At 48.2% G+C, this 27,388-nt stretch overlaps 2 protein-coding genes across 7 annotated transcripts in view; one reads left to right on the forward strand and one right to left on the reverse strand.

Moving 5' to 3' along the window:
- The first annotated feature begins 1,163 nt into the window (after window positions 1-1,163).
- Window positions 1,164-24,392, forward strand: GLB1L2 (galactosidase beta 1 like 2). Of its 2 annotated transcripts, XR_003916033.1 has the most exons (20): window positions 1,164-1,268; window positions 5,714-5,911; window positions 6,126-6,194; window positions 6,502-6,597; window positions 7,774-7,882; window positions 8,153-8,245; window positions 9,751-9,832; window positions 12,436-12,500; window positions 14,357-14,441; window positions 14,990-15,127; window positions 15,715-15,795; window positions 16,000-16,106; window positions 16,490-16,636; window positions 17,052-17,123; window positions 17,936-18,014; window positions 19,164-19,251; window positions 21,035-21,149; window positions 22,033-22,149; window positions 22,618-22,796; window positions 24,248-24,392. XR_003916033.1 is itself a non-coding variant. In XM_029962089.1 (19 exons), the coding sequence occupies exons 1-19, from the start codon at window positions 1,186-1,188 to the stop codon at window positions 22,702-22,704; spliced, it is 1,911 nt and encodes a 636-aa protein (XP_029817949.1). In that variant the 5' UTR covers window positions 1,164-1,185; the 3' UTR covers window positions 22,705-23,335. The 2 variants fall into 2 exon arrangements, 1 of the variants encoding a protein (XP_029817949.1); XM_029962089.1 differs by lacking the exon at window positions 24,248-24,392 and having other exon boundaries at window positions 22,618-23,335.
- Window positions 23,851-27,388, reverse strand: part of B3GAT1 (beta-1,3-glucuronyltransferase 1) — a 36,421-nt gene continuing 32,883 nt past the window's right edge. For all 5 annotated transcript variants that reach the window (XM_018078669.2, XM_018078667.2, XM_018078671.2 and 2 more), the window contains one exon: window positions 23,851-26,510. The gene's annotated coding sequence lies outside the window, so the exon portion shown is untranslated. The remainder of the gene's footprint in view (window positions 26,511-27,388) is intronic.

Genomic DNA, 27,388 nt, shown 5'->3' on the forward strand with positions numbered 1-27,388 from the left:
CTATCTCAGGACACCTTCCACTAGAGCAGGTCTGGGCAAAGGTGTTCTTTGATGTCAGCGTTTCTGCACAGCAGGAGGCTGTTCCTGGCAGGCCCTGGTGTCTCCTCCCTTGTTTTATGGCACATTGTGCAAAGGGAATTTCTCTCGCAGGGCAGAGGGCAGTTTAGGGTGTGAACACCTGGGGCTCAGCCAGGAACAGCCCCCTGCCCCCGGGGAGACCCCCTGCCTGGGCAGGAGAGCTGCCCTGGGGCATGGGAGGGGGCTCTGGCCAGAGTCTCTGGGGTCTCAGGCTGGGGTTTCTATCGGGATTCTCTCTTCGGGATCTCTATTGGGGGTCTCTGCCAGGGGTTTCTCTCTGGGGTCTCTCTCTACTGGGGGTCTGTATCCGAGGTCTCTCTCTGGGGTGTCTCTGCAGGGTCTCTATGGGGGGGTGTCTCTCCCCAGAGTTTCTCTCCAGTGTCTCTCCTGGGGGTCTCTCTCCGCGGGGGTGTTTGTCGGGGAGTCTCTCCCAAAAATCCCTGTTCAGGGTCTCCATTGGGGGTCTCTCTCCGGGGTCCCTGCCCCGGAGGACTCTCTTGGGGGTCTCTCCTTGGAGTCTCTCCCGACTTCTCTGTCAGGGGTCTCTCTATTAGGGATCTCTCTTTTAGGGTCTCTCTCCCCGGGGTGTCTATCGGGGGTCTCTCTATTGGGGGTCTCTCCCCGGGGTGTCCATCGGGGGTCTCTCTATTGGGGGTCTCTCCCCGGGGTGTCCCTCGGGGGTCTCTCTATTGGGGGTCTCTCTCTCCCCGAGGTCTCTATCGCAGGTCTGTCCCCGGAGTCTCTCCCAGGGGTGTCTCTTGAGGGTCTCTCTCCCAGGTCACTCCCGGGGTCTCTCCCGGGGGTCTCTATCAGGGGCTCTCTATACCGGGGGTCTCTCCCCCGGGCTCTCTCCCGGGGGTCTCCCCCGCTCCCTCGCAGGCCCCCGCCCTCCCGCGCGCGCGCGGCATCCGCAGCCAATGGGAGGCGGGGCGTGCCCATTGGGCGTGTCCCGGCGGGCCGGGCGGCCAATGCGTGCGATCCCCGGTCGGGGGGCGGGCCGGGGCGGGCGGGGCGCGGGCGCCTGTGCGCGCCCGGCGGGTCGGGGGTTCGCGGCCCGGGGGTCCGGGCGGGCCGGGGCCGGTGGGCTCGGCGGGGTCCCCCCCGGCCATGTGGCCGTGCGGAGGGCGGCGGCAGCGCCGCATCGGGGCCGCCGCGCTGCTCCTCTTCGTGGTGTGGCTGCTGCTGCGCAGGTGAGACCCCAGCGGGGCGCGGGGAAGGAGGGAGGCGGGCGGGGGTCGCGCCCCCGGCGGGGCGGGCGGGCGGGCGGGGGGTCCCGCGGTGGCGGCGGGGAGGGGTTGGGAAGGTGGCGGTGCCCTGCTGGGAAGCAGGCCCTGCCCGCGGGGAATGGGTTGGCTGCGGGAGAACTGCGCATGGATGGATGGATGGATGGGATCGGGGCCGGGAGGGGCGGGGGACGGACGGTTATTAACGGAATTAACGTAATTAACGGCCGCGCTCCCCGCGCGCTGCCGGCGGATTAACGTGCGGGGGGCCGGGCTCGGTAGAATCACATCTTGAGAGATCAGAGACCCCCGCTCCCATCAGCATTCCTGCGGCCGAGCGGGAGCGTGGGAAGGAGCGGGGCGAGCAGCGCTGCGGCCGCGCCGCAATTACCTAAAGCTTTAAATAAACGCTGCACCTGATACCCACCGCTCTTGTCCGTCTCCAGAAGTAATGGCTGGGGGAAGACCCGTTGCCAGCGCCATAAATCAGGTTCTCTGTTGGGCAAATGCTCTCCTGCCGACCTTGGCTCCGGAGAGGCTTTGCATCATCGCCGTGCTGATGGATGATGCGCTTTGCAAATCAATCGCTCCCGCGGATCTAACCCAGCTCTGGAGCTCTCCCTGATGTGCTCGCACAGTGTTGTTTCCCTCTCTCCAGCCCGTTCTGGGTCTGGCTCTCCCCGTCCTGTGTTCCCCTATCACCGGTGGCCACATGGATGGAGCAGTGCGGTGCTCAGGGGCCGTGCCCACCTCTCCTGTCTAACCCTGTTATCTTCCTTCTTCTGCTCCTGTGTGCACACTCCAGGCCAGCAGCTGTTCCTCCGGAGCCCACCTGTAATACCAAGAAGTTATTCAAGGTTCTAGCTTTGATCCCGTGTGTTTTGGGGGTTCATTTTGGGGGTGATACTCTTTCCTGGACGAACCTGTCCCCTATTACAGCCAGAGGTGCACAGTGGCTTCCAAGTGCCAGGAGCTCTTCCCGACAATGAAATGCTGGAGATATACATGGAAATATACGTGGAAATATATGGAGGTGGAATATACAGGCAAGGGAAGACATAGTTATTTATTGCCACTTGGTTATTTTATAATGGGTTCCTAAATTCATAGTCAGAAGTTACTGCTCAGAGCTATGGAAAAGCCTTGATGAATCTTTGCATAATTAGAAGCCAAATTCTTTTACAGCTGGCCCTGGGTTTGTGCCACGTGGGTTCTTAGAGAGGGTTATTGCAAACCAATACCTGATAAAGGCAGGGGAGTCTGTCTCCTGTAGAGTGTGTCCATAAAACACTGTATCCATTGGTACATGGTGTTTATCTCCACTGTCCAGGTCACCTGGGAATAACCTGTGCTACAAAATGTGGTGATTGTTACCCCAGCCTTGTGAATGGGCATTGGGGGCTTGTGGGGCAGGACAATGAGCTGGGAGCAGGGGCAGCTCAGAGCTTTCACTTTCCTGTGGCCAAGGGGAAGCCCAGAATAAGCAGCAAAGCCCCGTGAGGCAGGTCCAGGGGAGCTTAGGGATTAGCTGCAAAGTCCCTTGTCCTCTGCAGCACATCCTGTAGCATCAGCAAAGCGAGTTAATGGTCTCCAGGCTCTTTCCCCTGGTATGACTTTTTTTTTTTTGCAATAGCTTTTTCTCCCACCTGTTCTGGAAATGTGGTGGTTCAACACCAAAGCCTCTTTTGCAGAGAGGACTTCATCTAGGTTTGTGTCTTACAGCTGTCTGGTTCAGAAGTTAACTGGGACTTTCCTGTTCCATGTGTCATATTTTGCACTTCAAATTCCATCTTATAAACACAGATCGTTTCATCAAGGACTAACTTGTCCATCCCAATTTCACAATCTCAGTTCTGGGGTGCTTGGTAATAGAATGATATTTTTTTGCAAAAAGAAAAGGAGACTTCCCTGAAGCAGAGATGAAATCACAGACTCACAGAATGGTTTGGGTTGGAAGGGACCTTCAAGATTATCTTGTTTCACCCCCTGCCACAGTCAGGGACACCTTCCACTAGACCAGGTTGCTCCAAGCCTCCTCCAACCTGGCCTTGGGCACTTCCAGGGATGGCTATTGAGGGACAAAATAGGCCAGTAACCTTTAGCAAAGCAAAAAAAGGTTCTTTGCAACCTGTGCTGTCATTATAGAAGTGAGAAAAAAATCTCCTGGGAGCTATAAATTGCTCTCAGGAGGAAGCACAGAGCCCAGGTAGACTTTAAACTGTGGCAATTCAACTCTGGATTGTTCCAGAATGAAGCTCTGCTGAGTCACACAAGTGTTTTTTCTGAAGTTACCTTAAGAGATCCTAATAAGAGATGTGATTTCAGGATATCTAAGGTAATATGTTGAAAATATTGGGAGTCTGGGAGCTTCCCACCAGTCCTTCTTGGTGAGAAAAAATACTAGAGCTGGGGAGTTTTAAGACAGGAAACTTGATGGAAATGTGCCAAGTTAGTTATGCCCAGGATTAAGAAGATGAGCTTAAGTGATTAGTTTATTTTTATCTGGCTGTGTGTGCTTCCTGAGCACAGCCTTCATTCTGGCACAGTCTGCAGTACTTCTGTGTGCAGGGTAATTTAGGGCTCTGTCTAGCTCAGAAACAACTGGGAAACTTAGATATTTCCCAACCTAATCTTTAAAAATTGAAGTTTTGCATCTCCAGACCCCTTTGAGCTTTCCACCTCAGACTTGCCAGCAGGAAATAGAAGTAGATGCAGCTGCTGTTTTGGGATCTGAATTGCTGAAGTTACAATCTGTGTGGGATGGTTCTAGCAGAATGGAAGGGCAGGTGGCCACAGGATGTCCTGTGGTGGACTGAGAACCTCCTCTCCTGCTGCTGAAATTCCTGGTCATTCCTTGGGAGCAATGCTGCCATTTCCCAGCCTCACATCATTATTTGGCTGTCCCCACTTTCTTGGGTAGCTGAGCATCTTCTAGCCTGGTCCTACTCAGGCAGTCACCCTTTAAATATGGCAGATTGGTATTTTGCACTGATTTCTGCACTATCTTCATAAACTGTTATTATTACACCACGTTCTGAATGGATACATCACTGTCTCCTTGCTCAGCACTGTTTCTGTGAATGGTTTGGCAATGAATGTTGACTGAAGGCAGTGAATATCTAATCTGGCTTCCTTTTCCAGGTACTACCCCTGCCTGCTGCCGGCTGTTTCAGAGCCCTGTGAGAATGCTGTGCTACACAGGTACCCTCTGAGCTTGTCAGCCAGCCCGTGCAGTGCCCTGGAAATCTTAGATTTAGTTCCTTTGTAGTCTCCTTGTCTTGTCAGAGGACAGGCAGTCACTGCAGGCTGCTGGTTTGCAATCCCACGAGCTCTGAGCCATCCTCCCCCTCTGCTAATAACTGCTTTACACATAGTGTAGCCAACAGCTGAAGGCTTAGGTGCTCCTCTCTTCTCTCAGTGTGATGTTTCTCCCAAATGTGTGGGTCACTCTTGCTTTCTGGAGCTGGGAATTCATTCCTCACATCTGGCTCTGATAACAAGCTGCCATTGTGTGACTTTGTGTATTCAGAGTTGGCAACTGGGGTGGTCTGATGGAGGCAGTGGAACTGCTTTGGAGCTGGGCTTGGTGGTGAAATGTTTTCTTGGTTCAGCCAAAATGAGCTGGGGAGTCTGTAAGGCAGTGGGAAGCAGTAACTTGGTGCAGGAACTGACCTGATGGAGCTGTGACAGTGTGAGTGCTCACCCTGGTAAGTGCTGAGGGACTGGTGTCTCCTTTGCTCCAGTTCTTTTGGCAGATAACGTTAATAGGAGTTAATAACAGCCATGTGGGCAGAGGTAAGTTTGTGGGGACAGCTGACTTAGTCTTTCCTTGGTGATGAATATAATCCAGGGGGTTCATTAAATTAAAGAAAAGGTTCTCTGCTCACAGGGAACAGGTGAGGGGTTTTTATTTTTTCCATGCATTGCACTGGAAGATACCAGAGCCCACGAGACATTCAGGATGGCGACACTGCAGTGGGAACAAGGATCTGGAAGTCAGCCACCCTGTGCCATCCACTAAAAGACAGGGAGATCTTAAATTTCATAAGTTATGGAAGTGTTTGTGGATACTGTGAGTGAAAGCTTCCCCATCCTGTGTTTTCAGCAAGTGAATTCCATGCTCTGTGCCTGAGCAGGGCTGCATTTCAGCTGTAGAGTGTGGCAGAGTGGCTTGGGGCGTTCAGGATGGAAGCTGCTCGTGAAATGAATATCAAATCCACATCTTAGGAAGACCTCCCAACTGTTTTATAGTCTTCTGAGCAATCTATATGCTCTGTGTGATATAGAGTGTGGTTTACTTAAGAAGCAGGAAGGCCAGAGCTGGTCCTGCTGGGTGAGGTGGAAGGAGCAGCCTGTCCTAGGGGGTCACATCCCTTCCCCAGGCTGCTCATTCGTGTCTCTCTCTCTTCCAGGTTTAACTGGAGTGAGCTGACCCCTCTGGGGCTGTGGGGAAGGACCCTTGGCTTGCAGACAGAGAACTCCCAGTTCCTGCTGGAGGGAATGCCTTTCCGCATATTTGGGGGTTCCATGCACTACTTCCGAGTGCCCAGGGAATACTGGGAAGATCGGATGCTTAAAATGAAAGCCTGTGGCTTAAACACCCTCACCACGTAAGTGCCCTCCCTCCAAGGCTCTGTGCAAGTTCCTCACAGCATCTCCCCTCCTCTGGGGGACTTTGTCATGAATTCCAGCGGGTCATAATGTTATCAGTACATCTTGTTGTGAGAAAAGACATAAAAAAGAGAAGTGGGGCCTCAGCTTTTCTTTCTAAGCATCCCAGGCTGCATTATCCTTCACCTCCCCTGCCCTAACTCTGCCTTTCAGGTACGTGCCGTGGAACCTCCATGAGCAGCAAAGAGGGAAGTTTGACTTCAGTCAAAACCTGGATCTAGAGTATGTGGTACAGACAGCTCTGCTATTAAATACTCCTGTTTGGTGGGAGGGTGTGTGTGGGGGGTCATTTCAAGCTCCTGAAGCAAAGCTGTACCTTGTTCAGGCAATGGGGACTTAAATTCCTCCCTCTGCTTTCTGGAGTTCTGGGAACTTAATGGGTTTAGCACCAATCCAGCATAGTTGGATTGCTTCATCAAGCAATTCCCTGCTGGTTTGGGTACCTGAATTTCATGGTGCTTGGAATATTAGGAGTGTGTGGAGCAGGGATTCTGCAGGCAGACAGTAATGCTACTCTCTGGATCTCCAGGGCCTTCCTTTCCCTGGCAGCTAAAAATGGGCTGTGGGTGATTCTGCGTCCTGGACCTTATATCTGCTCAGAATGGGACCTTGGTGGTCTGCCCAGGTAAGTGTGTAAATAATTCAGCTGAGGGAAGCATTTGGGACAAACAAACCCCAACTCCCTGATCATACAGCTGAGCCTCCTTCAAAGGAATTACTTTGGAATGGCTGGCTGCTGGATGGGGATATTTATTTTCTGTGTCCCCAAAGTGGGTGAATACTCATTATCTTACTGAGCTCCTCTGATTTTTTTTTTTTGAGTGTTTATCTTTAAAATGATAATTGTGTTATGGCATAAAAGCTTACAGCAAGAAAACAGAACTGGGGGAACCCATCTATTGCTGTTGCACCTTGGCTGTCTGTGAACAGTATTTGCAGCTTGGTGTAAGAATTTGCTTCATCTCAGATCTATTTTAAAAGTCCTGCTAGAACATCTGTATTAATGGGTGGCAGTAATAAAGACCCATAACTTTCCAACCTCCTGTTGTACTGTCCCCTAAAGCACACTGTGTATTTTCCCCTAAAGCACACAGCTTGCTCTAAGAGGCTCTGAGAGCTGAGGTGTTGTCACATGGCCCACGTGTTTTTTTATCAGACAAATTAAAAATTCTGATAAAGAGCAACGGTGCTATTCCCATTTTATGGATGATTTTGTAAGCCTGCTGAGCTGCATTTAGCATAGAGGAGTTGAGTCTTTCAGGCCTCTGGAAGGATATTAGTTAATCCCTCCTTTTGCAGAGACAAGGAAGGCACAAGCTCACTCTGTTTACATGGTTACAGCACTATATTGTTGTGCTCTTCAACAAATTGCCCTTTTCTGTGTTAAACCCAAACAGAACTAAGTCTTGTAAGTAGAAACAATGGGAACAATGACTGGAAGCTTTGTTTTGAGCCATGTTTGGGATCTTTATGAAGGAGCACTTGGTTGTAGAGCTCCCTTGGGAATGCAGGGAATTCCAGAGTAACCTTTAGAGAGATAAGGTTAGCCCTTGAAATATTTGGGCAAGTTTATGAAATAGTTTAGGCCTGAAGTGCAGAACAAAAAAGAGGGGAAGAGATTGGCAATTGGAGCCCTGGGGTGATTTGAAAGTGTGACTGGTGGGGTGTCACTGGCACTCCTGGTGTTGTCCACTGTGGCACAGGAACATCAGTGATTCCTGCCCAGCTGTGGCTGATGTTCCCTCTGGCAGCTTGACTGGGCAGGAGGCTGGAACACATTCTGTTTGCTGCTTTTCCACAGCTGGCTGCTGCAAGACCCAGAGATGCAGCTGAGGACAACCTACAAGGGCTTCACGGAGGCCGTGGACGCCTATTTCGATCGCCTGATGCGTGTTGTTGTCCCTCTCCAGGCAAGTACAACCCTCTGCCCTCCCCAGGGCTGGGCACTGACTGGCTGTGAGCTCTGTGTAACTGCAGCAGGCTGAAGCAATGACAGAAGGACCAGTTTTGTTCTAGGAACAGCAAGGGCTGTAGTTGTCTGTGTCTGTTTGGGAGCATGGGAGGGTGGAGCTGAGTCCATCTGAGATTGGTACATCTTTCCTGCAAGACACTGCCACTGTGATTTTGCTCCCTGGGATTAGAAATCATGATGAACAACAACTCCCTTTTGCTGCCCACAGTACAAGAGAGGAGGTCCCATCATTGCAGTGCAAGTGGAGAATGAATACGGTTCCTACGCCAAAGACCCCAACTACATGACCTATGTCAAAATGGTAATGGTGGCACTTCTGCTTCTTTCTGTGCTCAATCTCTCCCCTAAACCACCTTCCTGAGAGTGTGTTCTTTCTTCTGAATAACTCTGAGAGTGGCTTCAGAGACTCTTGAAAGTGTCAGCCCCTAATGCAGCTGCATTTCCCAGGATGTTTCTTCCTGGAGTGGAAGAGAAGGCACGTGGCCCTCTCAGTGCTGATAAGCCTGTGTTCTTATGTCTTCCAGAGCAGAGGGTGATAGGGAAATAGGGAATATCTGCATTGCATAACTGGTCTTGAAGAAGCTCCTCCTGGGGGGTCCTGTTTTGCTTCTCTTAGATGACATTAGATAAAGTTTTCTCTTTTTGACTTTCCTGGGAGGAAGGTTGATGTGAACCAGCACACTCCTAAACTTGTGTAATCTGGGGCTCAGCATCAGGCAGGTTAGTTTGCCTAAGGCCTCCTTTACCCCTGTCAAAAAGAGATCAGACTGTGCCCTGGCTCCTGCCTCTGAGTGGGTGATAAGGAGTTGACCTGTGCCCACTAGGACAGCTTTTCCTGGTAGATCTCACAGCAGTCTGACCTGGTTGTTTGCCCCCAAAGTCAGTTAGATAACAAGATCTGCAGTGTGTCTTAACAGGTTTATTGTTTAATTTCTTCTCACTGAATGCTTAAGAGCGTTGCTGCACGTGAGGGAGGTCACCCCTCCCGTGTGTATGTGCTATAAATTGTGTTTCCTGCTACAGCTTTATCAGATCATTCTATAACCTTTTAGGTACTTCAACTTCACCCTGAGGCTCAGGTCGTCCTATTGCTCAAGGTGTACAGGGGTTCTTCAAGCAGATAAATCCCATGGCAGGAGTGTTAATCTGTTAGAGCTGGGCCTGCTCCTGCACCAACTCCACCTCATGGAGTGATGTCACTTTGCCTACAGGGTTAAATAGGAAGTGTATGTACAACAAGTTACGGACATAATGCCAAACAAATGGTTTTCAGAGCCCTAAATGGGCTACAGAGACTCTGGGAGGGGTCTGCAAACTCATCCTTGCTTTTCCATGGCTCAGGGAGGAAAGAGCTTGGGCTGCTCCCCAGACTTGTCAGGACAGATCCCCTTGCCAGGCCTGTGGGTGTATTTTTGCAGAGCTCTTTCATCATATTCTGGGGTTGTGTGCAATTTGCACCCAAGGAAGTGGAGTGGAGTGGTTAGAGATGAAAATGTGGGAAAGCAGGATTTGCAGGGATTCCTTTTTGGTGGGAGTGGGATCTGATGTGAGGTGGGGCTCTTATTCTTTGTTCTGGTTTGGGCCTCGGGCTTTAAATGTGGCAAGGTGATTAATTCACATCTAGCATATATGGCCAAGTTGCAATCTTCCTGGAGTGAAATACTCATCAAAGAGCACCCCCAACTCACACAAAACCTCAAATCCCTGTCCTTATCTCACTCTTTTGAGTGCACTGCCTTTGCCTTCCCAAAGGTGAAGGCCATGAAAAGTGTACTGATACAATGGCTTTTCCTCTTTTTACCTTAGGCCCTGCTAAAGAGAGGGATTGTGGAACTATTGATGACCTCAGACAACAAGAATGGGCTGTCATTTGGCTTGGTGGAAGGAGGTATGTGCTGGTAGAGACAAGGTAAGGCTGTGATCCTTGGGGAACACGGCTTTGGAAGGAGAACAGGACACTTCATTCATGAAGCTGCACCCACCAAGTGTGTTCTGTCCAGCCCAGTCCCTTCCCAGAAAGGTTTAGGTGTTTTTTTCCATGTGAGGTACAACACAGGATTGGCCATCTGTACTTCCCAGTGACTCAGGAGATGGCAGCACCCAGCATTTCTTGTTATTTTGCCAGATTACAAGGCTGAAAATACTGCTTATTGCTTCATTTCAATGTATATTAAACAAGAGCCTCAGCAATTACTAGCAGTAGTAACTTATTTCTAAGATAGCTGCTTTGCAATTAAAAAGAGAAGCAAAAAGTCCATCAGAAGCTTGATTCTGAATTCTAACATTCTGTAAGTTTACCAGTAGTTTGTGGGGCAGCTTTACCTTCTCAGCAAGCTTGTTTTGGGGTGAGCAGCCTTAGGCAGGTAAAGGAGGGGATCAGATGTGCACAGTGCAAAGGATGGCTGTTTTCCCTTTTAAAAAATTTAATTCTGTTAAAGTTTAAAAATGCTGCTTCCACCCTGCTCCTTTTCCCTGTGAAGAAATGGAGGTGCAGCTGTCTGAGTTCCACTGAGCCCTAAAATCTGACTGTCTGGGGCACAGTGTAACATTGATTCTCTGATTTCCAGATCATTTCAGCTGAGATTTACTCTGTCCTTGCCCTCTGATCTCTCCTGTGTTCCCATTGCCTTCCTGAGGAGTTGCTTCCCTGAATGAAGTGTTTGCAGGGTGCAGTCTTGGAGTGCTCCTGTCATCCCTCAGTCGGAAATAATGTTAATTTTCTAACCTCAACCATGGAGATGGTTAAAGGGGAAGACTTTCCTCTCTTTTTTTTCCCCTTCTCTTGTTTTTATATGACAGTATGAGAGGGACAAACTCAGTAAGTGAAGGGTGATGTTCTCATTTGGGTTTTTTTGGGTGTGCAGCAGTTTTCAGCTGTGACCACACAGAGTCACTCTCTCCCTGCCAGAGAGCTGGAAGGAGAAGGGCTGGTGTGGAAATTCCTGCCTAGCCCTCATCTCCTGAGGGAATGTTTGCTGCCTCAGAGCTCCTTCTTGTTTGGAGTTGCCTTTTCTGGTGTGTTCATGCTGAGAGCTCTTGGATACCGATTTGACTCCTGGATGTCACAACAATCTGCTCATCAGAGTCAGAATGTCAGGAATCAGGTGTGTGGAATAACTGAGGCTCCAAGTGGGGCAGCAGCAGGGTGGGTAGGAAGGAGCTAAAGGAGAGTCAGAATCAATTCTCATCCCTGGAAGTGTCCAAGGCCAGGCTGGACGGGGCTTGGAGCAACCTGGGATAGTGGGGGACGTCCCTGCCCATGGCCCAGGGACAAGATGATCTTCAAGGTCCCTTCCAACCCAAACCATTCCATGATTCCAAGCTGGGTGGCTCTGCTCTGACCTGGTACAGCCCTTCTGGGGCTCATGGGTGACAAAATAAAGCCTCTGGTGTCCCTCCAGGACCGTGGTGGGGAGTGGTGTCTATGTGGGATCCTGTGAGAAGGATCAGCAGGGCTTTGGGGACTCTCCATTTTCATGGTGTGCTGTTAATCTGCATGAAAAGCAGAGTTGGGCTTGTTCTCCTTCAGGATTGCCAACTAATGTATTACATCAGTGCTAAACCCCCGTTTTGTTTTGTTCTCCCTTCATGTTTTCTGTGCCAGTTTCTTTAGCTCAGCACAGTACATAGATCAGCCTCTTAAAATCAAGGTATAAATAGTGAGAAGTGAGCTTTTTCTTCTGTAAATATTCTGTTTGAAGTGCTCAGTCTGACACAACTGGGGCTGGACTTGATCCCAGCTCTCTTGTAAGAAGTTGATTTTTAATACAGAATCATATGACTGCTCCTGCATTTTCAAAGTTGGAAGAAATATCAGTGTGACCACAGGCTAGAAGAGGATGAAAATAGTTCAAATGTGTGCCAGGGGCTGAGACACTGGTCCCAGATTAGTGTCTTCTGTCCTGCAGGCAGGAGTTCCCACTGCAGGGCCTGAAGATCCTGCAGCACACACAGCTGGTTTCCCAGCTCTGCACGGGGCAGAAGCACAGAAAACTCTTCCAATTCCAATTCTCTCTGGTTCACTTGTCCTGTGGTTCCTCTTGCTCACCCCCACAGACATGACAAGCTGTAGGATATTGCCTGGGTAGCAATTCCTGCAGCTAAAGCCTGGGAGATCAGTGTGGCATCCACACAGGACTTTCTCATAAGTTTGCCTTTATGTGGTGCCTTTTATCTGAGGATCTCCATGTTCTTTACAGGCTCTGATTAAAGCTTGTGACACCCCATGAGCTGTTCTGATGCTCTCTCTTTCTAGTAGCTCTGAACATTGGAGCTAAATGATGTCCTGCAAGGATTCCACTGTGTGCTGTGGTCCAGCTGGATTCTGCACACCAAGCAAAGACTTTGATGGGAAATTTCTGAGGAGGTTATTTTGGTGGTTCAGAAGATGTTCCAGTTCCCCCTGAGCTTGTGCTGGGCTAATGCCTAAAGAGATGGTCTTGTTCACGTTTTGTATGAGTCTGAATTAATACATTTTTCTTTTCCCAATAGCACTGGCCACTGTTAACTTTCAGAAACTGGAACCTGGGGTACTGAAATATCTGGACACAGTACAGGTAAGATGCAGAAACACATTGTTCATGCAGGTTGTCCAGGACAGCGTTAGAAGTGAAGCACTGAGAGTCTGTCTGGGCTTCGTGTGTTGGTTTGGGGCTTCCTTCTCATCAGGCCAAATCCTTCTGGAATCAGTGAAGGAGGATTTAACTGTGCTGTTATCCAGCACCTTTCCATCCAGCTGTGTGTAGTTCTTAGGGGTTGGATGCTCAGTAACATCCTAGTTCACAGTTGTCAGACCTCTCTCCTGCAGTTCCATCATCTTTTTCCCCAACTCCTTTCCCCTGATGCTGTGGCTGCTCTCAGGAGGGTGTTTGCAGGCTGCTGCTCTACTGCAGTTTTAGAGTGCAGTGTCATGGGTGTTGCAGTCACCCCCAGTACCTCTTTCAGTGTAGATTGAGGAAGTTTTAGTGTGTCACTTGAGCATCTTTAACCCCCTGTCCTGTCAGAGAGGTGAATCAGGGAGGGAATTGCCTAATGAACACTTGATGTGAAAAGTGTCCTGATTGTGATGAGGGAGTAGTGAAGGAACAGCAAGTTTTGGTTTTAATGACAGGTTGTCTCTCTCTTTGCATCCTCTGTCCTCTTCCCTTTGCTCTCCTTGCTCCAAATGAAGGATGTGAACAGCTGACATCTGTCCCCAGCCCAAATCAGTTCTCTTCTCACCCCTTTCCTTGGCTTTTTCCTGGGCTGTGGAAGGAAGCCTTGCTGCTGGATGTTTAATCCTACACTTAGCATGTTTTCTTTTCCTGTGCTGGCAGAAGAGGCTCTGCTGCATGTGCTTTCACCTTCTTTAGGTCTTCTAAAATTCCCCAAACCCTGCAAATGAACAGAAGGTGGCACCTTCCCCACCGAATGAATGCAACATGGCCCCAAAAAAGCAGCTCCTCCTTTGCCACACTGACTAATTACAAGATAGGAAGCCTGTTATTCATGTTTTTAGGGATTATTAAGCTGTGTTATCTTTTCCTTGTTATGGGCTTTTGTTCCAGAGGGTGATAAAATTCCTTCTGTGGCTGGTTTACTGGGGATGGATTGATTCAATGTATTTCCAAGAGCTGCTCCATACCTGGAACATTTAGGTGATTACAGGCAGTTGTTTTCTCCTAATGAAATACAAGTTGCTTTAATGCCACTTACCTTGGCCAATTCCTGTGGCATCAGGTAGAGCCCCTATCCAATAAAAGGCAAAATTGACTGGAAATGAAGCCCACGAGGCTGGAGTGGCAGCACATGTTGTCCTGTCTGGGTGGAATTCTGCAGGAGCTAAGGGAGCTGGCAGGGGGTGACAAATGGGAAGCAATTGCTCTGTGTGCAGAGCCTTTAATGAAGACCTAATTCCTGCAAAGGCTAATTCTTCCCTGCCAACACCATATGCAGCATTAAAAAGGCATTAACAGCTAAGGTCTGCTGTTCTACCTTGGCAGGCACTGCCTGCCCTGCACCTGCAAACTCTCAGCTGGCAGTGGCATGGCACGTAAGCAGACATTTATAAATGTGGATTTCTAGCAGAAACTAAACAGTGACAGTTGGTTTGTCTTTTTTTTTTTTTGCTACAGCTCTACCAAACAACAGCGTCCAGAATTGTTTGGTCTCACCTGATTGTGTGCTGAGGTTTCTGCTTTGTGCAGAGGCACAAAGCTTTGCTTGCCTGTTCTGGGCATTGGTGTCCCACAGCATCTTGTTCCTCACATGTCCAGAGCTCCTTAGCTGCCTTTTGTCTGTGCCAGTTGAGAAGAAAACACTCTTGTAAAAACCATTTCACTGAACTGGATTTGAACAATGCTTCTCTAGAAAACAGGAGTGAGTGCAAGCCTGCCCTGAATGCATTTTAACTCTGTTTTTCTTTTTGACACAGAGAGATCAGCCAAAGATGGTGATGGAGTACTGGACTGGGTGGTTTGATAACTGGGGAGGCCCTCACTATGTCTTTGATGCAGATGGTGAGCACCAAATTCTGTCCTTGCAGACAGGGGAGCATTTTACCTCCTGTAGGAATATGGTGAATTTAATCCTCTTGCAAGTGTAGCACCTTCTTGGTGGTTAAAAGCTCATTAGGAAGACTAGTACTAAAAAAATAAACCAACAGCTCCAGAACCTCCAGGGCATCTAAAGTGCAGTGAAAACAGAGCTATATAAGACTGTTTTAATGACTCTCTTATCCCCTGCAATTGTCTTTGTAATTGGGTCATTAGTGTGTTCAGTTTAGGAGTCTGGCTGAGTAGTCCTTTGAACTCCTCTGCTTAAAAGCAATATTCCTGCTGGAGTCCATGACCTTTACCCTTTTTCAGTTAGAGGAGAGGATTATCTGAATGTATGAATGTGTCCCAAAGTGTCAGTACAAGATACAAACCACGACACAAATCACTGTAATTGCACAGGGGTGGCTGCCTGACAGGGACAGGGTGTTTGTGTCTGCTTTGAATTCCTGGCAGTGTTTCAGCCCAGATTTGTGGTCTGTGGCCCCTCTGGCACTGCCCTTCCTTTGCAGAAATGGTGACCACCGTGGCCAGTGTCCTCAAAACAGGAGCATCCATCAACCTCTACATGTTCCACGGAGGCACCAACTTTGGCTTCATGAATGGGGCTCTGGAAGCTGATGAGTACAAGTCAGATGTCACCAGTTATGGTGAGTTTTCTTCCACTGCCCTGCCTGTGGTGGGAGTGCAGCTCTGACTCCCCCTGAGCTAGTGACAGTGACAGAGACACGCTTAGAAATGGTCAGTAGAACCCCTTCTCATAAAAAAATGAGCTCAGAAGCAAATACCTGTCTAACAGGAGGGTTTACATTAGTGTTTTCTATTTCCAAACCCATTTCAGGATGTGGAGGATCCCCTTATTAGTTGTAAACAGAAGCAGCACAGATGATGACTTTGCTTCTCTTCTTTCTAGGGAGGGATGATGTTCCAAGATACCATTCTGGTTTTTGATTTTACCAAGTCAAATTGTACCATAAATCTCTCTTCATCCCAACAGCCTTTTGTTAAAATGCTTAATTGTTGACTTTATCCTGTGTGAAATTCTGGATTATGTGCAAATTAGGTCTCTAAAAGTATGTTGCTCCTTCACGAATGGCTCTTCTCCAAATTAGTGGTTGTTTAGTGACATTCACTCAGCTTAAAGTGCCATGAAAATTGTGTCTTGGGCTTTTACTTCTTGCATGAAGCTGTCCCAGAGCTGCTGTATGTTTTTAAATCACACGTGCTGCTTTTGCAGACTATGATGCTGTGCTGACAGAGGCTGGAGACTACACATCCAAATTCTTCAAGCTTAGACAACTCTTCAGCGTGATCATAGGTAATTATAAACCCAGGAACCAAAATACTGTTCTACCCACAGTGTTAAATGAGGGAATTGTTTAAACTGGCCCTTCTGCTGGAGTTGGTTGGTTGGCTGGAGGTTATTTCCAAAAGATGGGAGAGGGACCAAAGGTCTGGAGGGGCCTTAAATGTGTTGGCTGAAGTCATTGTTCCATCTTTTTCTTTTTTTTTTGCACCCCAGGCCATCCTCTTCCTCTGCCTCCCATGATTGAAAGCAAGGCATCCTATGGTGCAATCCTGTTGCATCAGTACATCTCTCTCTGGGATGTGTTACCATCTCTCTTACAGGTAGGAACACCTATTTTAATGCATCTCAGACTTAAAAGGCATCACCTCTTGGGTGCAAAAGGCAATTAGTGCACTGGCTTGTTATCCCATGAGGAGAAGGTTGGGGAATGTTTTGTCAAGAATATGTAAAAGAAGCAAATCTTTTATCTCACCTTTTTTTCCTGCTACTTCTGTTCTCTTGGGACTCCAGTTCTGCAAGTCCTTGGCTCCCTTTTCTGGTACTTTGCTGTAGCTTTCAGAGAGCCATGAGGGAATTAGGGCTGGAGCAGCTCCCAGGAGGCTCCCAGGGAGATGTACCCTGTGGCAGAGAGTAAACCTGTCTGAAACGAGCCTGTCAGTGCTGAGAAACCACTCCTGACGTTCCTTTTGCCTCTCCTTTGCAGCCCATTAAGTCAGAATTTCCTGTTAACATGGAAAATCTGCATCTAAACGACAGCACTGGGCAGTCCTACGGGTATGTGCTCTATGAGACTGTCATTTTTGGTGGTGGCCAACTGCACACAAGGAACCACGTCCGTGACAGAGCCCAGGTAGGGACCAGAGGGCAGCTGGGACTCACTGGGGTGGGATGGAAATGCTTTGGTCTGGAAAACCAGGCAGGAAATGGGGGGAAATGTGAACTTGTAGATTAAGAGTGTGATTGTCTCTTTCCAATTCTCACCTAAACCCTAACCCTTACCATTTGCAATTAAATTTGAGTTTCCAGTTTACTAAAACTTAAAATATCTTTAAACTTGAGAATGTTGAATATTCTGAGAAATACTGTGATTTTATTTTTTTTTTGTCCCACCTGGACTTGAATCAGTGACACATTTGTGGACACTGAGTTCTGGTGTCAGGTAGAGAGAATTTTCTCCCCAGATACAACTTCAGTAACCTGTGCAAGACATGGTTCTAGTAAAATTGATGTGAAGTTGCTGTTGTCTCGTGTGCTCTGTTGTGCAGGTGTTTGTTAACACTGTGTATGTGGGTGAGCTGGACTACAAAACAGTGGAGCTCTTCATTCCTGAGGGACAGGTAACTAGCTGGGGGTTGCTCACAGCAGCAGTGTGTGGATAACAGAGCCAGGATGACTAAAGAGGAATTTCTCTCAGGAGGGCACCTCCCACCTACCCCAGACAAGCTGGTACAGCAGGGAATGGTTGTTATTCCCAAATTGGACACCATCTCACTGCCAAGTTACTGTTTGTGGTGGAAAAGTGGGGTTGGAATACTTTTCCATGGAGCAAATTCAAGTTATTGTAGTCTTTGCTGCACGCAATTTGCCAGCCTTCCTGCCACAGCTGCACCTTGGACATCAAGTACCTGTACCCTGTTTGTGCAGGTTAAATCTGTGTAGGCTTCATCTTCCTTAGCACAAAGCAGGTTTTAAGGAGGGTTGGGGGGCTTTTGCACCTTTTGGGTCTCAAATTAAATGAGAGGAGACTGAGGGCAGTGTTACCCTGGCAGGACCTGGCACCAAGACTAATGTATTGATTGAACACATGTCAAGAGAGCTGTGTGTGGCTCCAGGAGCAGGTGAGGGGGTGGATACACCAGTTGTTCTTAAGGCCTGTGGGAGGATTTATGACATTAGCCTGTCCTGTGTCAAACTCCACTGCTGGCTCTGTGGGTGATATCCAAATGGGACTTCAAAATTCAACAGGAAAAAACCCCAGAAAACTTCCATGCAGAGGCTGAGAGCTCCTCAGTGCTGGAACTTTAAAATAAAGTGAGAAATGGCAGCTGCCAGGGGTACTGGTGCCACCTTCCCTCTGAAACACCTCTGCTACCCAGGCATTGAGGCTGATCCAGCTGGTCCAGCTGATGCTCTTCCTTTTGTTTTTTAGGGATTCAGGCAGCTGAAGCTCCTGGTGGAGAACCGTGGGCGTGTCAATTATGGCCTGGCACTGAATGAGCAGAGGAAAGGTGGGTTAAGTTCTGTGTTCTCAGACTGTCCTGGAGAGTTGTGCTGAGTTTAAGCCCTGCAGAACTGTCTGTGTGCTTTGCACAGCACCAGACTAAGGGCCCAGTGCAGCTCTCGTGGTGCTGGACATGACTGGGAGTTGGTGGGAATGGTGGGATGGAGGGAATGTGTCAAAAAATGTCATCACCCCCTGTCTGGAGGGTCACAGGTGAAAAGCTGTGGCTGCTTAATGCCTTGCATTAAAGATTCTTCTTTTATAGGGGTACAGCTAAACCCAAGGCCATCACTGAATCTTGCTCTCCTCTAGGTTTCCTAGGTGATGTTCAGATTCCCTTTCTCTTGCTCTGTGAGCATTTTACTTCACAGGGAGAGAAGGAAAATACCTTTTTTAATCTGTGTTTTCCCCCGGGGGGGGGCTGATATTGGAGAATCACACCATTTAAACACTCACACAGTATCAGGAGTGAACTGCATCCTGTTGAGCAGAATTTACTGAAGTGCTCAAGTCTGTCACACACAGTTGTGGAGCTGGAAGAAGCTGAAACCCCAGGATTCTGTTTTAGCAGGGAAACTAGATGCAAAAGCTATATAAAATAGATTAATGGAGTTAGGCACGTGACTGTATTGATTTTATTTAATGCAGAGGAGGTGCTTAGGCAGCCTCAAGTGCAGGACCCAGGCTTTGCCTGCTATAGGGAGAATAGTTATAACAAGATAAAGGTAAATTACTGATTAAGGTGCCTTAAGATCCTTGGATGAAAAGCACTGGACCAGCACTGGGCATCAGTGCTTGCCCTTGTCATATTTTGCTGTGCCTGTTAGAGAAGTGACTGATTCACTGCTCTAAAAAAAATCTAAATAAACTAAAACCCAACAATACCAACCACCCCCCACCTGCTGCATGTGCCAACAGTGTTTTCTGCTTGGAGTTGTTGAATGACTTGGTGAGTTGAAGCAAAGGAGAGAATGGAGAGGCCAAAGTGTAGTAATGTTCCCCACTCAGTCTGGATGAGCAATGGGACCATATGGACTCTAATTCCATTGCAGAACGTGGCTGCTTTCCATCCCCTGCTGTTCCCTGCATTCAAATAGGAAAATCCATCAGCTTTAGCTGTTTTTCAGCTCTTCATTACCCCCAATTGCTCTCACAGGCTTAATTGGTGACGTCTTCTTGAATAAAACCCCCTTGAGGAACTTCAAGATTTACAGTTTGGAGATGAAACCTGCCTTCATGAAAAGGTTTGTGGGATTTAAACATTTTTTTTTCCTTCCTCCTTTGAACCCACCTGTTTACCAGCAGTGCAAAATCTAATAGGGAGCAGCTAAATGTATGAGAAAGGCAACGTGAGGTAACAGCAGGGAGGTGGATTTTTGCACTGAGAAGTTCCTTGCTGATAGATTTGCCTGAAATAGTGCAGAAAATAGTGCTAGATTATCCATACCATTATTTAGAATGAAATGTATTCACTCTGTGGAGGATTTGAAGATTTCCTTGCAGCTTGCAGGTTAGATCAGGTAGGTAAAAGCAGGGCTTAGTCAAAGGGGTGGGTCCCCACATGTTGGAGAAGTTTGGGTCTTTCTGGAGATCACCAGTATGGCTGATATGTTTAGTAATTCAGACTTCAAGGGGTGGATTAATTCTAGAAAGCTACTAATAGTGCATTAACAATCCAGATGGCTTCCTCTCTTCTATGTTATTGTGCTTTAATTCAAGAAAGGAAATCTGTCAGGGGACATCAAGGAGTCTCTGTCAGCAGATACAGAAAATCATAGGCATGTTTAAACCCTGTGGACTCTGGCCATGATCCAGAGAGACTCTTCAGTGATGTTGTTAATACCAGAAAGCAACTCATGAGCAATCCCCCAAGATATCACAGCTCCCCCAGTTTGTGTAGGAAGGAGAGAGAGGCAACGTTAAACTCCAGTGGCTTTGCAAAGGAAAAAAGTTCACGTTTGGAAATTTCCAAGGACAATTTTACCAGGTGCTGGGGGGCTGCCTGAAGGATGTTTATTGATGGGGTAACTCCCAACCTTTTGGGCTGCAGGGTGTTAGAGGAATATTTCCAGTGAGGAACATTTAAAGCAAGTGAGCTGCCATGCCCAAATAAAAGCAAGATTAGTCCCCACTGCCCTCAGTTCCTGGCTGTTGACCAGCAGCACTGGAACACAATCAGCTTACAGTCCCCACGGGGGAGGAGGGAGCAGAGTGTTGTGAAAGGAACTGTCACAGGCTTTTAGTTGAATAATTCAGTAGCAGTCAGGCTGCACCAGATCAATAACTTCCCTGAGTCCAAGAGGTGCAGCTCCTAAGGGTCAGCAGGAACATATTCTGACAGAGGCTCAAGGCTTCTGTGGGGTTCTACACCCCTTGTTTCCTCCTCTGTTTGTGCCTGTGGGGTTCTCCACTCCTTGTTTCCTCTTCTGTTTGTGCCCTGCTCCCAAATTGCTGCCACAGGTAAGAAGTAATGTCAGATTGCCCCTAATTACTGCAAACCTGCAAGGATGTGTTCGTGTTCCCGGGCAGGAATGTCTGGTTTGAATCCTGTCAGTTCTGCAGGTTTTCCTGTAGCAAGCACTGTGGAGGAGGATGGGCACTTCAGCCAACATGAAGCAGAGCTTTTTATCACAGAATCACTGGTTTGGGTTGGGAGGGACCTTAAACTCATCCCATTCCACCCCCTGCCGTGGGCAGGGACACCTCCCACTAGCCCAGGTTGCTCCAAGCCCCGTCCAGCCTGGCCTTGGAACTTCCAGGGCTGGGGCAGCCACAGCTTCTCTGGGCAACCTGTGCAAGGGCCTCCCCACCCTCACAGCCAAGAATTTTTTCCTAATATCTAATCTAAACCTTCTCTTTTTCAGTTTGACTCCCTTCCCCCTTGTCCTGTCACTTGGTATCAGAGTTGATGGTAGCCCCAGATACCCTTCTCTTGGACCACAAGCTGGGCTCCCAGTGCTGTGACCATGAAGACACAGCCAGGTGGCTCCAGTACACACCTGTCTGAAGTGGGTCCCTCTCTTTCAGCCTGCAGGAAGTTTCTGGATGGAGCTCAGTCCCAGATTACTTTGTTGGTCCAGCGTTTTTCCGTGGAAGGCTGTGGATAGAGCAACAGCCACAGGACACTTTCCTGAAGCTACAGGCAAGTCCTGCTTTTTCTTGATCAAGATTTTTCAAAAGCTAATTAGAGAGACTCTTCTTGTGCACTAGCTGTGACTGAGCTCTGTCTGTAGTTCTGTAGTTCTTTAGTCTTCTTGTGGTCTTGTTATTCTGGGGTGTAGAGTCTCCTCCAGCTGGGAGGTAATTCTGTTCAGTCTGTGGTTGTCCTGATGAAAAATACTGACCCTGCAGAGCTGCTAATGACCACTTAGTCTTTTTTATTGACATACAATTGCTATTTTCTATTTACTAGAAGACTAATGGGCACAAAAAATAAAGGAAGGACTAGTTTTATCCTTGATGTGATATGGAAAGAGTCATTTCTTTATAGCTATGGCATAAGAGTTGGCATTCCTGTTGTCTTTCTGTGGAAGATTGCTGCTCCTGCATAGAACTTCAGATGAGATATTAAGTATTATTAAACTTTCTCCTCTGACTTCCCTCCCTCAGAGCCAACCAGTCATTACTTACTGCTCACTTTCCCATTAATACTTTGCTGTAAATGATGCCAGTCAGCAGCAATACAGTATTTCTGTCACCTGGGAAAGAGGTGAGGGGAGATATTCCATGCTTGGGAAGGAATAAAGGATGTTCAAAAGGATGAAGTTTTCTGTGCAAGCATGAATCATGAATTGCACATTTTTGAGAGCTTTATCCCTTTAATTAGTACATTAAGGATAACTCCTGTTCAACAGGGCTTACTTAAATGTTCATGGCTTCAGGGATTTGGGCAGGGAAAGCAAGCAGAAAACCTGTGGAAAGTGGCTGGAAAGAATGCAAGTGTGAAAGCAGATTTAGTTTCCTGGGGGGATGTTAACGAGGCAGCAGAGCTGCATCAGTAATTCCATGTTCTGCCTTGATTCCAGGGCTGGGAAAAAGGAGTGGTGTTTGTCAATGGGCAGAACCTGGGCCGCTACTGGAAAATTGGACCTCAGGAAACTCTCTACCTTCCTGGGCCCTGGTTAAAGAAAGGGGACAACGAGGTGAGGGGAAAGGGGGGGATTGCTCTTTGCCTGTTTGTGTTGTTAAAGATCCTGCTCTGAGCCACGTCCCAAAGAGCCAGACATGTACAGGATATTAATTACCCATTTCCAGCTGGAAGCCAGCACAATAAAGGGAGAGTGTTACCTCCTAAGGTCTGTAAAAATTAGGGAAGGTGCTGCTCTAAAGCTCCTCTGGCTCTGACAACCATTAAGACACTGGCAGCTAAACTTCAAAGCACTGCATCAAGTTGAGAATCAAGACACACCTGATGTGATGCTGGTTCACTTCTGCACCACGTGGTGCCGAGGGAGAATCACGGTCACCGTTCAGACTGGCCCTGATTGATCCCTCTAAGTGATGCTTCCTTCCCCTGCTGTGAGCATGTGCCTTTTCCTCCTAAAAATACTCAGAGTAACTCAGCCTTTGCATGAAGGACTCCCACTCAGAGATCCCCCTGTGTCCTGCAGATTGTCATCTTCGAGGAGCGCACGGCGGGCCGGATCATCCAGTCCGTGGACATCCCTTACTTGGGAAGGACCCAGTACGTGGACTGAGGAGAGCTGCTCTCCTGTGTTTGGTTCATCCTGAACATTCCTGGTTGCATGTCTGGGGACATGATGGGCATGCTAATCTCCACTAGACCCAGGTAAAGGATTTGCCCTTTGGCAGTGAGTTCAGAGGAGGGGATGGGCCCTGAGGAAGCAGGGTCCGTTGGTTCAAGGATGGATGGATGGATGGATGCAGCAGCTCATCTCCCTGGACTACTGAGGACCCACAGCCTGGCTGGCTGTGCATGTTTTGGACCATCTGGTGAATGTAGGGGAGTAAAAAAGGTGCTGGAGGCAGGTGGGAGAGAAAGAAAGAACCGAAGCCATCTGAACCGAAAGCTGAGCTCAGCTTTCCAGGGACTTTAAAACTGTCTTATTACTGGCCTCCTTGTTTTTATAATTAGGTAGGGAGAAAATAGTTGGTGAATGTGTGGGTAATCAGGTGTGGAAAACCATTTTGTTGTGCTTCCAGGCAGATTTTAGCACCTCTCTCTGCAAAGAGGCCGTTATTTGTTCAGTTGTTGGAAGCCAAGGTGGTTGTCAAATGACTTTTAATTTGAGCTTTTTTTTTCCCACTGAGTTTTATGATGGAGGTTGTCTCTCTCTCAAAAGGAAAAAAAAAAAAGTTTTAAAAAGTGAAATGTGTTTTGTCCTCTGTCAAATCCTTATGTTTTAGGCCAGGCAGGAATGAGAATTTTCAAAGAGGAGAAAAGAATAAGTGAGTCTTGCAGTCCTCTCTCCACCCAGGCTTATACTGTGAAGCACCTAAAAATGAAATTCCTCCTTGTAAAAGGAGCAGGGATCAGATTTTGGTGGGAATAGAAGCAAAGGGATTGTGTACATAGTTACAAATGGGAACACATCCATACTTTATAGTTAAACCCGCTGGGGGATCTTGGGTCCTGGTTTCTTTTTTTTTTGTCCCTCCAAGCAGAAACTCAGGATTTAGGTAAACATGACAAGTTGTTTTAACTCACCAGCTGCAGGTCACAGAGGAGCTGCAGCCTCTTTAGGGAGAGGAAGAGATCAAACTCAAGCTGTGAATCCATTCAGAACCTCCAAGGAGTTGCTCAGTCCCTGCTCTCTGTGCCAGGAACAGGATTCGGGCTCCGAGAGAAACACCAACCATGCACTGGCTCTGTAATGGAGTTGCAGGGTATCCTGGCTCTTAGAAACCATCATTTTATTTAACAAATTTAAATACAGTTTGTTTAAAACTGAGAACAGACAGTGCAGCTGTAACACACCCCATCCTGGCCAGAGCTGGACATATCTATCCCTGTTCCCAAGGGCCACAGCTGCCTCTGGGAAAGCTGGAAGGGCCCAGGCTCGTGTGACCAGAGCAAATATGCAGGGCTGTGCTCAGGACTCCATCCTTTGCATTTTCTGAAAGTTATTTCCTTCCAAGGAGGGAAGGTTGCAACCCAGCGGGGATTGGAATTAAGAGTAGTGAACCAAAACGTGCAGCTCAGAGAGGACATCAGTTGGAAACTGTTTAAATGGTATGAGAACTTGGCAGTCCTTGAAAAAATGTCTCTTTCCACTGTAGGGTTTACAGACTGAAGGGAACTTGGGAAGCCAATACAACAAGAGGATTAATCTGCTTGAGTGCAAAGAACTACTATTTTAATCCAGGATAACAACCCCCGTTCCCAGCAGCATCCAACACTTTCTATCCAAGTAGTGTTTCAGCCATTGCATCTATAGGAACGTTTTTGTAAAGGCTTCTGTGGCTGGGAACTAAAGAATGCAACTTTTCCCCAATGGTTCTGATATACAGAGGGAGAAAATAACTTACAAAAAAAAATATTTTCCTTTGAAACATCAGGAAATACACAATGTCATTAGACCAAGGGGAGACTTCTGCACCGTGAAGCCAATAATCAAACCCAGAGCATTTTAACAGTTCTACCTGTTAGGGCTAAAAATAACCAAGCCTATTTCCAGGATTAAGTTTTCCCTCAGTTCAAAGGTAAAATTGTGCTTCAGACCTTTTTTGTTTTTGAAAGAATTGGGACAGCAGGGGGTGATCAAAGGTTTGACAACAGCTGTGAAAGGGGGAGGAAGTCTGGGGGTTTGTAAAGGGACATGTTGTACCTCAGGTTGTTCCTCAGCAGACACAGAGTCACCCAAGGCAGTAGCACCCAGGTCACTCCTCTGCACTGCCCAGTCCTGTGTCTGTCACTGAGAAGCAAAACACGATTTCATCAGAGAACACCCTTCCACCAACTCTGTCCTGGGTCCTTTGATGTTACAGGGCAGGGAAGAGGTGACTAAAGGTTTCCTTGACCCTCCCTCAAGCCAGGTGCTGGAGAAACAGCACTAAGCACAGGATCCCCTTTCCAAGGGTGCTGCTCTATCCATCAGAAGGTGACTCTGGGAACTGCTCCAGTGTGGCTTTTCACACCAGGAGCTCTGCAGGAGCATGGAAAAGGGGCTGGGGCTGAGGGATACATTCCAGTCAAATGGGAAATGCACTAAAATCACCTTTTAGCATTCAGTCCCTAGTTTTAAGCAGTTAACTTTATTTTTTTGAGAGTGGAAATTTGCCTTTATGTAGGAGCACCCTTCAGAGAATGCCACACCTAACGCTCACATGAGCCAAATTAGGGCTAAACAGAACCAAGATCTGGGTGAATATTATGGTATAGGTCCCCAACAATCTCATTAACTCCATTTGCAATTATTTTAGTGTGGATGAATAGAGAACCACGTGCTGTAAACATCACTCCATCCAGAGGGGGTGGTGAACTGGTAAAGAGGAACAGCTCAGTGATTCTGCCCCTCTGTCCCACTCTGGTGAGGCCCCCCAAGTGTTGCATCTCTTCAGCTGGGGTTTGTGAGAAAGATGGGGACAAACTTTTTAGCAGGGATAGGACAAGGAGTGATGGTTTTAAACTAAAAGAGGATAGACTAGATATAAGGAAGACATTTTTTTACAATGAGAGTGGTGCAACACTGGCACAGGTTGTCCAGAGAGGTGGGTAATGCCCCATCCCTGGGAATATTCAGGTGGGCCAGGGCTCTGAGCAGCCTGGTCTAGTTGAAGGTGTCCCTGTCTATGGCAGAGAGGTTTGAGCAGATGACCTTTAAATTCCTTTGCAGCTCAAACCCTCCTATGATTCCATGAACACAAAGTGTGTCAGAGTGCCCTCCAAGCCATGAAACCAGGGAAGGAAAAGGGGAGGGAATACAAAGAGAACAGTGATACTTATGGGTTTGTTTGATACTTATGGGTTTGTTCTAACCTGCCTTGCTTTCCCCCCTCTCCCCCTGTCTTGTGCAGCGTAATAAACACTGATTAAAGTAGGTTTAAAATTAAGGGCTAAGGTGCCATCTCAGAAGGCAGCTGTCCCCTCCACGGACAGAGAGCTGCTCACGTCGCACACGGGGTTCGTGTGTCTCAGGAAAAACCCCTCACTGGGGCCAACACACTCCTGTGGACATTCCCACCCTGGCCTTCAGGTCCTGTCAAACAGCCCCTCAGTCCAGCCCCCCATTCCAGCTGGGCCAGGCTCCAGTGCAGGGAGCCCTGGGGCACTTCTCCCAAACCGAGCATCCCTCGAGGCAGCTGCTCCTGTCCTGGAGCTCACGTCAGTCCTGGGTTTTCTGTGCTTTTTCTCCACCTCTGGAGCATCTGGTTGTGCTCCAAGTCCAGGAAGAAGGGCAGGGGGATCCAGGGGGATTATGTATGCAGTGGTGCTTGGTTTCAGTACACTAAAACTCTTGGAAGTCAGCAGAGGTCCTGGCTCCTGCCTGGCTGGTCGGATGCTGTGGAGAGGAACCTTGCAGGCTGTGCATGAAGAAATTTTCTGCAACAGAGACACAACCAGCATGTATATCACCCTTCTGCCTCGCTGCATTTAGCTGCTACCCCTTGGAAGCAGCCCAAAACCCAGCTCAGCTCCGTGAGTTCTGCTGCTAAGCAACTGGGCTGGGGAGCAGCAGTCGTGACAGCGCTGAAGAGCCACGGCCTCTCTGCACAGCTGATATATATAGCTCAGAGAACGGGGGCCAGGCTCTCCTGCTGCCCTGCCACGGGCCACAGAGCAGCCCCTGCAGCAGCCAGGGCTCCATCCAGCTGCCCTCAGGGAATGTGCCATAAGAGAGCTCATTACTCTTAAAAATACACCACTGGTGAGCAAATCTACCCCCTTCCTCTGCTGTTCTTCTCTGTACTCAAGAGCAGCAACCTCCTCTCCCCTCCAGGCCTGGTTCTGCGCTCCAATTAAAGGGAGCTGTGCATTTATTTTTCTCCTCATAATAATGAAGCACAGCTCCACAGCCTGGATGCAGACACAGGTGAATAGCCCATCCTTCACTCCTGCAAACCAACTGCAGTGTGCTCTCGAGAAATACAGGAGGCTGAAAGCACCAGAGTGCTCAGGTAATGAAGGTGAGGAGCCAGGGCATGAACTAGTGCAAGTCAGCCATCAGTGTGTGTGTTCCTTCCTCCTTTCCACTGAGGAAAACACTCCATGCTCACCTTAAATAAACAAACACCTCAGTGGGCTTTAATCCACACCCTCCCTACCTTGTCACTGACTCTCTGTGGCTTTGATGTGGATAAAAATTAAACTCTTCCTTCAGTGAAAGCTTCTGCCTGACTTAAAAATCCTTTTGCTGATACTGCTTTAGCTTTCCTCAGGTGGACGAATCCCCACCCTTCACCCCTGTCCTTTAGCTATAT

Source organism: Manacus vitellinus, unplaced genomic scaffold (genome assembly GCF_001715985.3).
Source record: "Manacus vitellinus isolate BGI_N305 unplaced genomic scaffold, ASM171598v3 scaffold_41_pilon, whole genome shotgun sequence".
Lineage (NCBI taxonomy): Eukaryota > Metazoa > Chordata > Aves > Passeriformes > Pipridae > Manacus > Manacus vitellinus.

What these genes read in the sequence shown, in the direction of transcription:
- GLB1L2 (XM_029962089.1), top strand. Translation starts at nt 1,186, where the DNA reads ATGTGGCCGTGCGGAGGGCGGCGGCAGCGCCGCATCGGGGCCGCCGCG. An exon ending in ATTTGGCTTGGTGGAAGGAG is followed by an intron (nt 9,833 to 12,435) that starts GTATGTGCTGGT and finishes TTTTCCCAATAG; the next exon opens with CACTGGCCACTGTTAACTTT. An exon ending in TAAAGAAAGGGGACAACGAG is followed by an intron (nt 22,150 to 22,617) that starts GTGAGGGGAAAG and finishes TGTGTCCTGCAG; the next exon opens with ATTGTCATCTTCGAGGAGCG.